Source organism: Furipterus horrens, unplaced genomic scaffold (assembly GCF_987537825.1).
Source record: "Furipterus horrens unplaced genomic scaffold, mFurHor1.1.pri manual_scaffold_5, whole genome shotgun sequence".
NCBI lineage: Eukaryota > Metazoa > Chordata > Mammalia > Chiroptera > Furipteridae > Furipterus > Furipterus horrens.
This window is the reverse complement of record NW_028327175.1, coordinates 202,510,931-202,525,562: the sequence shown is the minus strand read 5'-3', so window position 1 is coordinate 202,525,562 and position 14,632 is coordinate 202,510,931. Positions and strand designations below refer to the sequence as shown.

Below are 14,632 nucleotides of genomic sequence, written 5' to 3'. Positions count from 1 at the left end.
ACAAAAGTTCTGGCACGTTCTGCGGTGTTTCTGCACACGTTTACCTGACATTACGGCAGACCCCTGGGAGTTGGGCTTCCCAGGCCCTGCACTCCTGGGCGGTCGGGCCATTCCTGCCGGTGAGCCCTCCGACCAGTCCTGCTGCGCTGGGGTGGGTGCGCGTCTCTACCTGGGAGCTGGGGGCTGGGGCAGGGGTGGTGCCCACCGGGCAGTGAAAGGACAAGGACCGGGACCGGTCTGGCCTGAGCCTGCTGAGCCAGGTAGAGGTGGAGGCGCGCAGGGCAGAGGGGAGTCTTGCTGCCCCCCTCTCGAGGCCACGGGGGGGACCGCTGCAGAAGCCCACCTGGGGGACTCAGGCCAGTGTCCCCGGGGGGAGCCAGGGCACAGAGGTGGGCAGCACTGCAGGCTGCCGTGTGTGGCCCAGACCCCAGAGAAAGTTCTGGATGTCAGGGGCAAGAAGCAGGGGGAGGTGTGGGGTTTCGCTTGACCATGTAAATCTGTGTGGTTCTGAGACCCCAGGAGACATTAAGCCCGTCTCCCTTCATAGGTGGCAGGGACATACATGGGGGTGTCCCACCAGGGCAGCAGACACGGTGCCACGGACATTGGCCTCTGTGGAGCCCCGGGAATCGGCTCCGAGGCTTCACTGAGCCAACCGCTCTGCTGGACGAAGCCCCCTGGGAGCTTGGTGGGACCCGCAGGGCAGATGGGGCTACCCTGGGCCAACCTGACTCTTTGCTTGTCTTCCCAGGGACCCTGAGTCCTGCTCTGGGGTGGGGGCATCCACCCCTGGGGTACAGAACTAGAACCATGTTTATGAGAAAAGCTGAGCAGGGTCACTCAACAGTTTCTTCTTCTGGAAGGTTCTGGGCACCCTAGCGTCAGGGTCTGCATCAGAACTGGGGGTTGCTCGGCCTTGAGTGGGGCAGGGCCCAGGCTGTGTGCCCATGGACGGGGTGCCAGATGTCAGCTGCTTGCTGGAGGAGCGCTCAGGGCCATGCCACCCCCAGCCTTCTGCTCAGGATGTGGTTAGAGGTCCTCCCATCCACCTGTCTCCCGGGCTGTCCTTGACCTGCAGGCCTGGGCTCAGGGGCACCGTTCCCAGGCCCCTCCCCACGGCTCAGACCCAGCTCTGTCCCCTCCCAGCCCAGGCTGAGCGGCGCTGTCCCCGTGGGTGGTCCTGAGGTCCGGCACAACGCCAGGCTGGGAGCCAGCCAGAGGGCTCCGGGGTCCGACACAGAACCCACTCCCAGGGGGGATGGTGCAGGGGGCAGAGAAGTGGGGCAGCTTCCAACCCAGACGCCTTTAATTGGTCCGGCCCCACCAGGCCGGTGGCCGCGCTGTGGTCAGGGCTACAGCAGGGTGCGGTCCCGGCCACGGTATCCTCACCGCACAGGACCGCTTCCCTAGTCAACTACTGCACAGTTCGCAACAACAGAGGGCGTCCTAGCTAAAGGTCCTAAACTCCCCAGAGGTGGGCGGCCACAGAGGCAGAGGCTTGGTCCTCGGAAGGGTGCGCAGACGCGGTGGCAAGCCCGCACTGTGTGCCGTACCCAGCGGGTCCCTGAAGTCCCAGTAGCGCTGGTGGGCTCAGCTCATGGGGCGCTGCTCCCTGGGCCGAGGCCGGGGGGATAGGCTGCTGCTCTGCAGGAAGGCAGGCAGCAGAGCCGGGGCTCGGGGGCAGTGACTGGCCCGGGGAGGAGGGGCACACCCCAGCACCTTGGCCTGTGTTGTGAGGCCCGGACCGCGCTGCCTTCATGGGGCACCGTGCGCCCAGGCCAGGGCAAGAACAGGAGCTGCCCCTGGCAGACACCTCCCCAGATCCAGCCCTCAAAACAGGAGTTTCTGGAGAGGAGAAGGGAAGGCTAAGCACCTTTCAAAGTTTGACAGAGGGAAAGCTAACACGGGAGCAGGCCCCACGTGGCTGCCCTGCCAGGACGAAGGTGCCAGCTTGCTCGCACCCCAAGTGGATCCCACGCCGTCTAGGACAGTGAGGTGATGTTGGAACGTCCGCCAGGAGGCGCCATGATCTTCTGCGCTGTGCGTCTGGCAATGTGGTCATCCGCCTGGGACCCTGCGGAGAAGGGGCGTGCGGGTGTGGGGCAGGGTCGCAGACCGACCGTGTCTAAAGGCCAGGATTGCAGCCCCACCCCCCACTGTGGGCGCTGACACTGTTCGGTGGCCGTGCTGGGGAGGCCAGGTGACGGGCAGGTGCTCCTGCCACCGAGTCCTTGGAAGTGTAGGACGGTGAGGCCAGCGCTTGCAGTAGGCAGGGGACTGAAGGTCAAGGTCACCCTGGGGAAGTCGGTTTGGGGCACAGGCCAGTGGGTCTCAGGCTGCCCTGTGTGATGCGGTTTCAAAGGGGGCGCCCCCCCGCCCCGGCCCCATGTCCTCAGGAGTGAGCAGAGGTTACCATCGCCTGCCGAGCAGCAGTCTGGCCCGCACCCAAGGGCTGGAAAGAGAGGGCGGGTCTGGCTCTGGGCTGCAGGGAGAACCCGGGGCTCAGAGCTTCCGGAAGGCCCTGTCACGCTGCACGCAGAGGCCGGAGACCGGCAGCTGGCGCTCCGAGGCCGCAGTGTCCCTGGAGAGCCGGCCTTCGGCGCCACACACGCCACGGGGGGCTGGCGGGGCTGCGACGGCCTGGAGCAGCAGGACTCCCACCGGGCATCCCACGCTCACCCTGGGCTGGTACTGGGGCGGGAGGGCTTCCCCTGGGCCCCTCGCCTGCGGGCACAGGCTCAACTCACCAGACAAGCTGAACCCCGACTGGTGCAGGTTCCGCACAGCCGGCGCTGAGATCTTCCCCGGGCAGGCCGCGCGGGCTGGGGTGCTGCCCCCAGGCTTGGCGGGCACCATCACCTCGTGGGCCGGCCCGTCGTAGAGGCCGCGGGGCACGCCGTGGATCTCTGCCAGCTGCGAGTCAAGGGGGCCGGGCGTGAGGCGGCTGGAGGGCAGGGGCTCCTGCCGAAAACCTGACTACCACCTCTGTGCACGGACACCTGCCTCCCCTCCCACCTGCACACACATGTGCATGCACCTCCCTCCCCCTCCCACCTGCATGCATGTGCGCACACACCTCCCTCCCCTCCCACCTGCACACGTACCTGCCTCCCCTCCCACCTGCACACATGTGCACACACACCTGCCTCCCCTCCCACCTGTACACACGTGTGCATGCACCTCCCTCCCCCTCCCACCTGCACACACGTGTGCACACACCTCCCTCCCCAGAGGCCGTGCCCTGCACTACAGGAGCTCTGCTAAGACCAGGGCAGCCCCCCAGAGGAGGCTGTAGTTCGGGATCGGAGACCAGCCCCCCCAGCTGCCTCCTCAGCTGCACTGCCCTGCGGCTCTGACACAGCCCCGTGTGGGCCTGCAGGCAGCCCTGGGATGCAGGCCCTGAAAACGGCTCCCAATGCCACATTTCCCAGCAGCCACCACGACGGACGAGCAGAACTTTCAGGTGCGCTCATGTTCCGGCCGGGGCCTCCCCAGGATGCATGGTTCAGACCCATGACTGCAGGGACCTCTGACCAGATCCTGCCCTGGGGGTCACTCCCAGGCAGAGGCACAGGGCCGCAGAGAGTCACCGTGAGGTATCAGGTCACAAGGAATCTGGGCCCGAGCCCAGCCCCCCACCCATGGCCCTGGGTGTATGACGGGGAGCCCTGGTCTGAGCTCTGCTCCGCCTCAGACATCCCCTCTCTGTGCCTGGCTATATGAGAAGCTGGGTCTGCGACCTCATAGACAGGGCCTGGCTAGCAACCCAGCCCGGAGCAGGCCGGCTCTGCTCCCCCGACTGCTGGGGGTGGCGGGGGGCAGGGCTGACCAGGGGCAGAAACCTCCAGGACACGTGGCAGGGCTGAGAACTCCTGCCGCGCCCCCCGGGGTGCCTTACCCTGTTGCGCGCCTTGATCCTCTTGTAGACAAAGTCGGGGAATGTCTTCCGGGGGATGAAGCGGCCGGCCCCGGGGGTGACACTCAGCTGCCCGTCCTCCAGCACCACCCTGCCCTGGCTGATGACCACCGCAGGGACCCCTCGGCACTCGAGGCCTTCGAAGATGTTGTATTCCACGTTCTGGGGAGGCAGGGCCGTGGTCCAGCACCACCCCCAAGACACCCCTCGGGCTGTCACCGCCCCAGGGGCCATGTGTGCCAGTGTCTGATGGGGGCAGTCACCTCGGCAGGCCAGAACCAGCAGGAGCCGGCCGGGACCTCCGGCGCCTGTCCCTGAGCCTTGTGTTTCAGGATAAAGGACACGAGATGAGTCTGAGCGAGGTGACTTGCCATGGGGGCAAGCAGGCGTGTGGCATTCCGCCGCCCTGTCTGGACAGATGTCCTGGCCTCGTGTCCCCACTGAGATGGGTGAAGCTGCCCCGATGGCGGCCCCGGAGCCCCTGGGAAGGCTGCTGGGCCCCCGCCCCACCCTGACCCTGGCCTGGGGACCTGTCTTCTCTCACCAGGTTGTGGCTCTTGGCGGAGATGATTTTCGTGGCCTTGGGGTTCCACAGAACCAGGTCCGCGTCGGAGCCCACAGCCACCCGCCCCTTCCTTGGGTAAAAATTGAAGATTTTGGCCGCATTTGTACTGGTCACCGCAACGAACTCGTTCTCATCCATCTTCCCCGAGGCCTGGGGAGCAAGAAGGCGAGCTGAGGGGTCTCGGCCCCATGGGGACATCGAGGCCCTGTGCCCAGGCAGTGAGGGGCGTTAGCTCACACTCCCAGGGTGCGCAAATCCACGGGTCCATGTAGCCCACCAGCCTCTCAGCCTTGCTGTGCCCAAAGGCTGGTCTCTGTGCCCACTTCGTGGGTAAACGGAGAAGCCGCCATGATGTCTGTGTCCCCTGAGGGACCGACTGTCTCCCCGGATGGCCAGGAGGCCTGGGGAAGGGCGGGGGCTGAGGTGCTGGGGACAGAGGACGCCAGGCAGGGCTTTCTGAGGGAGGTGGGCGTCTGAGCCCGCAGGCCTCCTTAGGGACCACCAGCACCACAGAGCGTAATGCCTTCTGGAGGGTCCCACGTGCCCTCAGCCATCTGCACAGATGTGACATGAGGATCAGGGGCAGGGCCCGGCTGCAGGGCTGGGGGCGACCCTCTGAGGCCCACAGGCTCGACTCCATTGCACGCGGGGGGCTTCCCGGCCCAGAGCTCCCCGCTCTGATGAGCCCGCGGTCCCTGACGCGGCCGGCTTGGGTCTGGCAGACGTGCCAGGCCCTGGGGCTCACTCACCACGCACTTCTCCCAGACCACCGACATGCGCTCCTCCACGCCGTTGGTGCCCTCGGGGATGAGGGTGAAGTTGTCTTTGCCGACGGCCTTCTGGGCAGTGGTGAAGGTGCGGTGGGCACTGCCGGTCACCTGGAGGTCCCCGCTGAGAACAAATGGGTCACGGGAGCCCAGAGGCGCCTGGCCTTCCTGAGCCAGGGAGCCATGTGGCTTCACGCCCACCCAGGCCAGCACACGCTCATGGGTGCCATGGAGTGTCAGTGACGCTGGTGCTGGGTGGAGCCAGGATCCCAGGTGGGGGCGGGGCAGGGCAGGGTAGATGCTCTGGTGGGAGGTGCGGCCAGGTTTGTGGGGGAGAGGCTGGCGCCGCCTGCAGGCCGAGGTCGTGCCGGGCATGGCGCATGCAAGCCACCCTGGGGCCCCCACGGCAGCTTGTCACCTGGACAGCAGCGCAGCGAGGTGGTCTGCAGTGGTGGCGTCCAGGTTGATCGGGGGCGAGGTCACGAAGGCTGCGGCCTTTGCCCAGTTCTTGCTCCAGTAGTGTGAGCCTTCAGCACCCAGGCCGGCGGCGATGGGCTCCCCGAACACAACCACACCTGCCGGGCGGCCACGGATGAGACCCCCAGCCTGCACCCCCCCGGCCCCGAGCAGGCCAGAGCCCTGAGCCTCACACAGCCCCCACGTTCCGATCCTGTACAGCTTGTGCCCTCTCCCGGGCACCGGCCACTGTCCCACGCGCCGTGTGGGGCCAGGCCTGCCGGGCACTGCACTGGGCCACGGGCTGCAGCGAGGCCCCATCCCCTCCCCGTCTGCCCTGCCGTCTGCATGGACCCAGGTCTTCTTATTTACCCCCTGCCTCGCAGCTGTGTGGGCGCTCTGTGTGCAGAGAGCACCCCAGCTCTCAGGATGTGCACCTCAGCTCCCGGATGCTGGCAAACAGTAACGTGGGCCCCAGGTGGGGTCAGCTGGGCACGGTTTCCCCGCTCAGCAGTCTGTCACTGACCTGAGGGCGACAGGCCCACTCCTGGCTTCCTGGCCCCCTGGTGAGCAGCTGCTGCTCCGACAAGATGGGAGACCCCCCAGGTCACACAGGGACAGGGAGCACCCCCGCAGGCCACAGGGCCACACCCTGGAGTCCTTCCCTCGGGGAGGGGGCTGGCCAGGGATAGGCTGCTGCTCAGTGGGGCCTGCCCTACCCGGAGCCTCAGTGAAGCCAGCCGGGCTTGGGGGGGGGGGGTGAATGTGACCCCTGACCCCTGAGGCCCTCCCCAGCATCGGGGTCCAGGCCCAGCACTCACCCCTGCGCTTGGCTCGGGCCACCACATCGGCTGCGCCCTTGCTCATCACCTTGGTGACGTACAGGGGGCAGTTGGCCTGCTTGGCGATGGTGACGGCACGGAACACAGCCTCGGCCTCCACCTGGGGACAGGGACAGGGAGGCTCAGGCCACGCGGGGCCTCCTGCCCCGGGCAGCCCCCACAGATGTGGGCCCAGCGGGGCCGCCCCGGGGTGGGTGAGGCCCCATGCAGTGCCCCGGGCCTGGCCATGCCACCTCCTCAGCCTCGGGCACCGAGCTTAGGGTGACCAGCGGTCACAGGGGACACGTGCCGGGTGAGGGGACAGATGCCAGGCCACAAAGCCGGGACCCAGCCCCAGGGGAAGGTGGCACCTGGGGTGCAGTCAGTGCTGGGAGCACGCGGCGGGCACAGCGCCTACCTCCTCGGGGTGGCTGAGCGCGTGGCCCTCGGGGCCGGTGACGCCGAGCTCCAGCAGCCGCTTCTGCTCCTGAAGAAGCCGACATGGTGCCCGTTCTAGCCCTGGTGTCCCAGAGCCTGGGAGCCTCCGCCGGGGCGTGCGCTCCGCACCCAGGGGCTGCTCCCCAAGCTGAGTCTGGGCCCCCCGCCCACCACAGGGAACTCAGGTGCGGGAGGGACACCGGAGTGGAGATGCGGCTCCCTGGACTACAGACGAGGGTGGGCCTAGGGAGGTCAAGGGACTCACCCGAGGTCACAGGGCTCCTGACCATGGGGCCGTGACGACCCCACAGGCCTGGCTGCCGTGCTGGGTGCGCATGGGGGGCTCTGCACCGGCCCCGGAGCAGCCCCCGAACCTCCCGGGTGTGACTGAAGGGCAGGCACTAGCCCCACGCGTGTGCTCAGTGGTCAGTGGAAAGACAAGACCAGCTCCGCAGGGGGCCTGTGCCCGGGGCCAGGAGGCACGGATGCCCCTGTCCCCGTCACCCCGCCCTCTGGGGCAATGTTTCGGTTTGGAGAAAGTTTTGGTAAGCGTGATGACAACAGAAAAACCTGCTGTAGCAGAAAGCCCCCTGGGCTCCCCTAACTCCCTGCTTTCTTGACCTTTGACCCTGGGCAAACTACATACTGAATATGTTCAATATTCACCCCCCCGGTCTGTAGGATTAAGGGCTCACTTCCTGGCATCCAGGGGTCACCTGGCCCGTAGCCCCGCCCCGGGCAGCCCCGCGCACCTCCGCCACAACGTCGCCGTTCTCTGCGTGCACTAGGGCCAGGGCCCCGAGGTCCCGGACGATGCTGAAGATCTCATGCATCTGCGGAGAGAGGGGTGTGGGGCTGCGTCTCTCCCAGGAGCCGCCCGCGGGACGCCTGTCCGTCCCCTCCTCTGGGCACGGCCCTTACCTGGCCATCGGTGCACTGGCACCTGTCCTTGTATGCCATGAAGACCAGGAAGGAGTTCACACCTAGAGGAGAGGCAGGAGGGGTCAGACGCTCCACCATCGGGGGTGGGGCCATGCCTGGGAGCCTCCCTGCTCCCCCGTCTCAGAGGGGCTGGGGCGGGGTGGCCTTCTCCCATGCCTGTCTTCCCAGCTGACACGGTGGCCCTCGGGCACCAGTCCCACCTACACTCACCAATTAAGTGGTGAGAGAGGACAGTCAGCCCAGCACCCCCTTACCGCTCCTCCTGCCCTGGGCCCGGGGGCCAATGGCTCCCTGGCAGCAAACGCAGGCGAAGCCTCTCATGAACCCCCCAGGACCGCTGTGCCCTCTCTGATGCCCTCCAACTTTGCCCAAATCCACCACGAAACCTTGATGTGGTTTCAGCTTCAGGACTTCCGCTGAAAAGGTTAACCCTTCATGACAGACTGGCCGTTTCAGCACAGGCGGCCGCAGCGTGTGAGGGGCCGACACCTTCTCCTTCTAAAAGGGTCTTAATTTGCCAGGAAAACAAACAGCACGTTGCCTTCACCCATGACCAAGCGTCAAGGGTCACGCAGGGGCAGCCGCGACCGCTGTGACGAGGACAGTTACAGAAGCGTCCCCAGACACGGGGGCAGAGGACCCTGGTCTGGATCGTTTGAAAATAGAAGACCCTCGAGAGACCCTTGTCCAGCTGCCCCCGATGCCTGGCCACCCGCCCCGGGTCAGGGGGTGTGGAGTCCAGCCACCCGGCCCCGCCAGGGCCACTCACCTTTGTCCTTCACCAAGGCCTCCAGCTCCTCCCTGATGCTCTCGTGCCAGCGGGGGATGTCCACGTGCAGGGAGTAGTCACAGCACGCCCCGCCGTCGGCGCGCTCCCGCCACTGCTCGTAGGCTGCCAGCAGGCCGACACCCACGTCGGGGAACACGTGGTCCACTGCGGGGGCAGCACAGTCGGCTGAGCCCCGGCCCCCAGGAACGATCTCAGCCTCCAAGGAGGTCGTGCTCCCGAGAGACGAGGTGCAGAGCGGGGCCCACAGGCACCTCGTCAGGGCTCACACTGCTGTGCATCTGCCCATCGGTTCTGTCCAGAGGCAATGGCCCCCCCTCAGCCTCTCTGAGCAGAGAGACCAGCTCCAGGTCCCACCCACTTCGTTCCCCCAAGAGCATGAGTGGCAGCTAAGGCCCTTAATCTGCAACGCAGGTGCCCCCCCGGTGGTCGGGCAGGGAGGGTGCCGCTGTCCACGGTGCTGGGCCTGGGAGCCTGCCCAGAACGGGTGGGACTGGCTTCCCTGGGCCTTCCCTGCTGCACACACCTCAGTGCCACCATCCCCTGGGGGAACTGGGGGCGCACACCGCCACAGCACCATCAACCCCCCCACCTGCCAACAGCACGTCCAAAGTCCATCCCACCCAAACCCCCCCTGGGTGAGGGAAAGAGCTGGGGGTGCAGTGGCCAACGGGATGGCACAACCTCCCTAGGGCACTGGCAGGGGCCGCGCCGCCCCCAGCACAGCCCTCACGTGGGCCCCGCCTGCTCCCACAGCTCAGATGGAGAGGCCAGGACCCCACGGGAGGGGCGCCTATCCCGCCCTGCCGGCCGTTCGCAGCTCCTGCCCGGGGCTGGCAGGTGGAGGGAGCAGATGGCCCGGCAGAAGCCAGCTCCGTGCCTGCAGTCTCTCCCCGTCCCCACGGCGACTCCTCGCAGCGGGTGCGATGCCTCGGCACGGGCGGGAGCAGGTGGCGACAAGCATGGAGGTGCCCTGGCCGGCCGGGGCCCCCAGAGACCGCCGCGAGCCATGGCCTGACATGACCCGTCTTCTGAGTCAGACCAGAAGGTGGGCGATCGTGAGTTTTTCCACTCTGTGGTCGAGTAAACCAACCAACCACGGTGTTGACAATGGCCGACCACCTGTGTGATGTAGCCACAGTCCTTGGCGCAGCCTGTCCTGGGGCGGCAGTCACTGAGCGTCCCTGTCACCAGGCAGCCTGCACGCACGAGCTCGCTTCCTCCTCCCACCTGACAGGTGAGGCAAGTGTGACACATGAAATCTGGCTGCTCCTGAGGTCGCACGGCCAGACCTCAGGGTAGCGGGGTCCAACCGTGTGCGAGACCAGGTCTCTGGTGCAGCGTGCGGGGCCGTGAGGGGAGGGGCTGGGCCCGGGGTCAGGTCCTGTCCCCTGCCCTGGCTCCTGAGCTCCCCGAGAGCGAGTTCCCGGCGTGAGCAGGCGCACGGGCTCCTCTGAGCTCCTCTGAGCCCACAGGGCCTCACAAGGACAGCACGTGGGCTGGCACAGAGCCAGCTTAGGGAAGCAGCACCTCTGGCGGCTGTTGGCAGGCTAACAGTTAAGTTTCTGTCTCCTTTTCCTAAGAACACAGCATCCGTCTCTAACTCTCCTTGGCACAGGCAGGGACTTGCCGCCCCCCAGGCTTCCGAGGTGTGAGGCTCAGGAGCAGACATTCCGGGGACGCGGCCCCTCGCTTGTCCAAAGCCTCCGGGGTTTCCAAGCCTGGTCCTTGGCCAGCTGCGGCCTCCCAGGAAATAATACGTGACGGAGCCCTCACCCACTTGCCTCAGTGGAACCCCAGGGGCATCCCAGAGCTGGCCAAGCAGAGTGGCCAGCGTGAAACATCGGGGTGACCAGGGACGGCACTCCCGGGCTTCGCGACTGGGACATGACATAGGGAAATGTGACTGAGGGAAACCCCAGTTGCCACACACACACCTGGACAGAGCACCGAGGCAGGGGACAGAGGCTGCCCCGATCGGGACACTCACATATCATGGTGGTCCCTCCCGCGAGGGCTGCCTTGGTGCCCTGGCAGAAGTCGTCGGCCGGGGTCATGCCCAGGGCGGGCACCTGCAGCCTCGTGTGGACGTCGACTCCCCCCGGAAGGACCAGCAGGCCGTGGGCATCGACGGTTCTGATGCCGCCCGGGACGATGAGGTTTTCTCCAATTTGTCTGAATGCAACGAAGAGAGATGTTGCCGGTTAGAGAGTCCCGAGCAGCACGCGGCAAAGCCGGAGGCGTGTGTCCAGGCGCCTGTCCTTGAGGAAGAGGGCCGCACGGCCAGGGCTCCCTGGACACCTGCAGACACCCCGCAAAGTGGCTCGGACGGCCGCCCTGGGGGTCCAGCCCCGTGCGTGCGCCGCAGCCTTGGGGTGTCCGCATGCCCCTCGCTGACCACTGGCTGGACAGGCTGGACACCGACAAGCAGGGAAGCTAACGGGCGTGAGCCCTGGGTCACACCGAGGCTGCAATGATGCAAGAAGTGTGGACATCATTGTCCTGTCTTCTGAGGCCTCACAGCTGACGGGCGACAGTCCCATCCCCCGGGGCCCGGGCGACGGCTGCTGGCCGGGAACAAGGCCCCGGAAAAGGGGGCGCACTGATGCGGATCTCCCAGTACCACGTCCTGGGTAACGTGCCATCGGCGCACACCCTGTCACCTGGGGAGGCGCTTTGGGCAGAAACTTACTTTATCAGCCCGTCTTCCACGTACAGGTCGGCGTAAAAGGACTGGTCATCGTTCACAACCTTCCCGCCTTTGATCAGAAGGCGGTCGCTCTGTGGCAAACACACAGAAAAGTGGCTCAGTTTCCTCCGAATGGAGTTCCCCAGCGACATCTCTGGATTTGCGACTGAAACATTCGGGCATAATCTGTACACGCAAAACCCAGCAGAAGAGCCAGCCGCATTGCCGTCCGAAAGGATGGGGCAGAGGCAGCGGCGGCCGAGGCGGCTCCCCCACTCCTACGGACCCCGCGCCCACCCGGCACCCCCAGGCACGACCCCAGCAACTGCCGGCCCCTCCCAACCCACAGAGCCCCCCCCAGGCCCTCACACAGCACCCCCAGTACAGCCACCCCCTTCCCACCGCTCCCAATGGTCAGTAAGCCCCCAACCAAGGCGCAAGGATGTGCAGGGGAACGGGCTCCCCCTTCTGTTAAGAAAAAGCCAACATTAGTGAGAGCGCTGCAAGGAAACGGGTTCCGTTCACACCCTCAAGTCCGTCACCGAACCCCGCACCCAGGCTGGGGGCGGCTGTGAGCGGTGTCCCAGTGTTTGCGCCCGCAAGGGCTGCCCTCCTCTTCCAGCCCCGCCCCACCCCCCATTGCCTCAGAGAAATCACACACAGGGCCACCCAACTGTGACAAACACAAGAAGACAAAGAGGATGACATGATGGATGATGAGGAGTTGTGGTAGCTTGGGGACCTGGGGATGGAGGAGGGCCCGTCTGAGGGGCTGATGCCGGAGGCCACACAGCCCGTGCAAAGGTCCTGCGGCAGGAAGAGTTTGAACTAACATAAAACACAGGAGGGCTCTGGGGGCTGGAAACATTGGGGAGGGGTGAGCGGCCCAGGGACCGGAGGGGGAGGGGCGTGCCTGGTGGCCACATGGAGACGTGGAGCCTCAGCAGGGTTAGCGTGGCCTGACGGGTGTTCTGCAGTGGTCACGTGGGCTCCGCACAGAACCGCGGAGCTAGACAGAAACAGGCCCATCACGTGGGTGGTTTCTGAGGCTGCTGGGTGAGAGGAGGGTCCTCAGGCCAGGATGACAGGGCTGGAGAGGGGGACCCCCGAGAGGCTCCTGGGGAAGCGGCTATGGGGGTGAGGGGCCAGGATGGCCCCAGGCTAACCCAGGTGCTGGTGCTGCCTGGAGACACCGCAAGCAGATGAACCCCGTGTCAGGGAGCAAGGCCCGCTCGTGTGGGTCCGCCCCACAGCATGGAGCGGGGGCGCTGGGCAGGGGCTGATCCATAAAGCCTTCTAAGCACCCACCAGATGTCGGGACAAAGTGGGGTGTGGCGGGATCGCTGTCGGGGTGAGGGTTGGACCTCGGGGAGAACGGCAGAGGGGGGAACAGAGTGTAGGCTGGTGAGGTGGAGGGCCCTTCCTCCAGGCTGCCTGCCACTCGGCCTGTGGGAACGTGGTGCCCGCCGCCCCCAGAGGCCTGGCCAGAGCTCCAGCCAGGGCTTCCGGCTCCTTCCGCGCCATCAGCCTGATGCCCAGACGAGGCCCTGAGTGCAGTCAGCAAGAGCTCTGGGAGCCTTCCAGGCAAGCCAGCACTCCGGAGCCTCACCGCGTTAGTCTCTGTTCTTACCGACCCCTAGGTGCCCTTCAGAATCCCCACGCAAAACCTCCCAGCTAGTCTACGGAAGGCAAGCGCAGCCCCTCCTCACGCAGCCCAGAGCGAGTAGTTTTACATTTTACATTGGCTGAATAACAAAAAAATGTCACGCCTTGTAAAACTGGCATGAAATTCACACATCACCCCTCTCCCCAGTTAGGAAGAGACTTGCACCCCCCCTCCCCCCGCATGCACAGTTTTCAGGTATTTGGACTCAGACTCTGGGTTTGGAACTCAGAGAGGGATGTAGTTGGGATGGGGTGCAATGCTCAGGATGGGGGGTTCCCTTAAACCAGCTGCCTTGCCCAAGACCTCCCCTTGGGAAGGGGTCTTCCTGCCCACCCCCTGCTCCCGCAGCCAGCCAGCATCAGGCGGGACCCTCCTGCGCCGGAGGAGAGGGCTCCTTGGCCTTGGGTATCTCAGGAAGGGAGTGGGTACCCCCACCCACCCACCGCCCTCCCACAGAGGCCGAGTGCAGAGCTGGGTCGGACCGGCCGCCTGCACCCCCGCCTCCCCCACCCCACCGCCGCCGTCCAGCTGGCGCCCAGGCGCCTGGAGGGTCGGCTTTGTCTCCTGGCAGCGAAGGGTGGATGGTCTGACCTCCCCCACTGATGCCTGTGGGTGTTAGGGGGGGTCTCTTCCCGCGAGGGATGGGGGTACCCTCTTTGCAACTAGTGAGCTCGCCTCCCCTCGCTGGCGTCTCCGAACCCCGGATTCACGGAGGGGTTCGGTTCGGGCTGCCAGGGGCTCCGGCCGGGCTGCCAGGGGCTCCGGCCGAGCTGCTGGGGCAGCCGCTTTGTCTCGGAGGGAACAAGAGTTCCCAACGCCGCTGCGCTGCCTGGGGGTGGCTGCGCTGCCCACAGCGGCTCCAACAAAGGGCCGCGTCCCACTGCCGGCCCGAGGCGGAGTCCGAGACCGGATCCACGGCTCCCCGCTGACCCCCGCGGGGACGGAGGCGCATCTGCGCTTTGGAGAGCAGGGCCTGGCCCGCGCCCTCCCCAGGCTGAGTGGAGGTCCCAGGGAGCCAGCAGGGCCCGGGGCCTGCGCGCCTGGCTCCGTAAATGGGTCGGGGCGGCCCTCGAGGAGATCCCAGTCCGGGAAGGGCCAGAGACCGGACAGAGGCTCGTGCGGGGCTGGGTCCGGAAGGCGGGGCCTGGCGAGGCCGAGGCGGTGGGCGCTGGGAGGAGCGGGCCGGGAGAGGGGCTCACCGTGATCCGGGGGATGCTCTTCTTGCCTTGGAAGGACATTCTCCTCCTCCGGTGGGTCGGGCTGGGCGGTCCGGGGTGGGGGTCCTCTAGCGCCGGGCAGGGGGTGGGGTACGCGCAGAGCCAGGCCTGGACGTGGGGGCGCTGGGTGTCAGAGTGAGAGCGCGCGAGTCCGTGGGGCTGCGTTCCAGGCCCCGCCCCCGGCCCCGCCCCCGGCCTCTTATTTGCATTCCAGTCCCGCCCCTGCCGAGCTCAGTTCCCTCCCTCTTGTCCCTCACCTCCCGGGACCCCCACCCTGGCCACTGCGCTGACCCGCGGGCGCCGGGGTGCGGAGGGGGCGGGGCGTTGCAAGCTGAGCTGGCGCACGTGACGTGCGAATTCTGCGCCTG

At 66.5% G+C, this 14,632-nt stretch overlaps 1 protein-coding gene across 1 annotated transcript; it reads right to left on the bottom strand.

The window, feature by feature from the left end:
- Nucleotides 1–1,749: 1,749 nt before the first annotated feature.
- DPYSL4 (dihydropyrimidinase like 4) lies at nucleotides 1,750–14,443 on the bottom strand. The gene is made up of 14 exons (XM_090278792.1): nucleotides 14,247–14,443; nucleotides 11,385–11,473; nucleotides 10,683–10,867; nucleotides 8,675–8,839; nucleotides 7,885–7,946; nucleotides 7,716–7,796; nucleotides 6,944–7,012; nucleotides 6,526–6,646; nucleotides 5,667–5,823; nucleotides 5,231–5,372; nucleotides 4,461–4,631; nucleotides 3,899–4,078; nucleotides 2,748–2,913; nucleotides 1,750–2,074 (listed from the first exon to the last, which is right to left on the bottom strand). The coding sequence occupies exons 1-14, from the start codon at nucleotides 14,283–14,285 to the stop codon at nucleotides 1,983–1,985; spliced, it is 1,719 nt and encodes a 572-aa protein (XP_090134918.1). The 5' UTR covers nucleotides 14,286–14,443; the 3' UTR covers nucleotides 1,750–1,982.
- Between the last annotated feature and the right edge of the window lie 189 nt (nucleotides 14,444–14,632).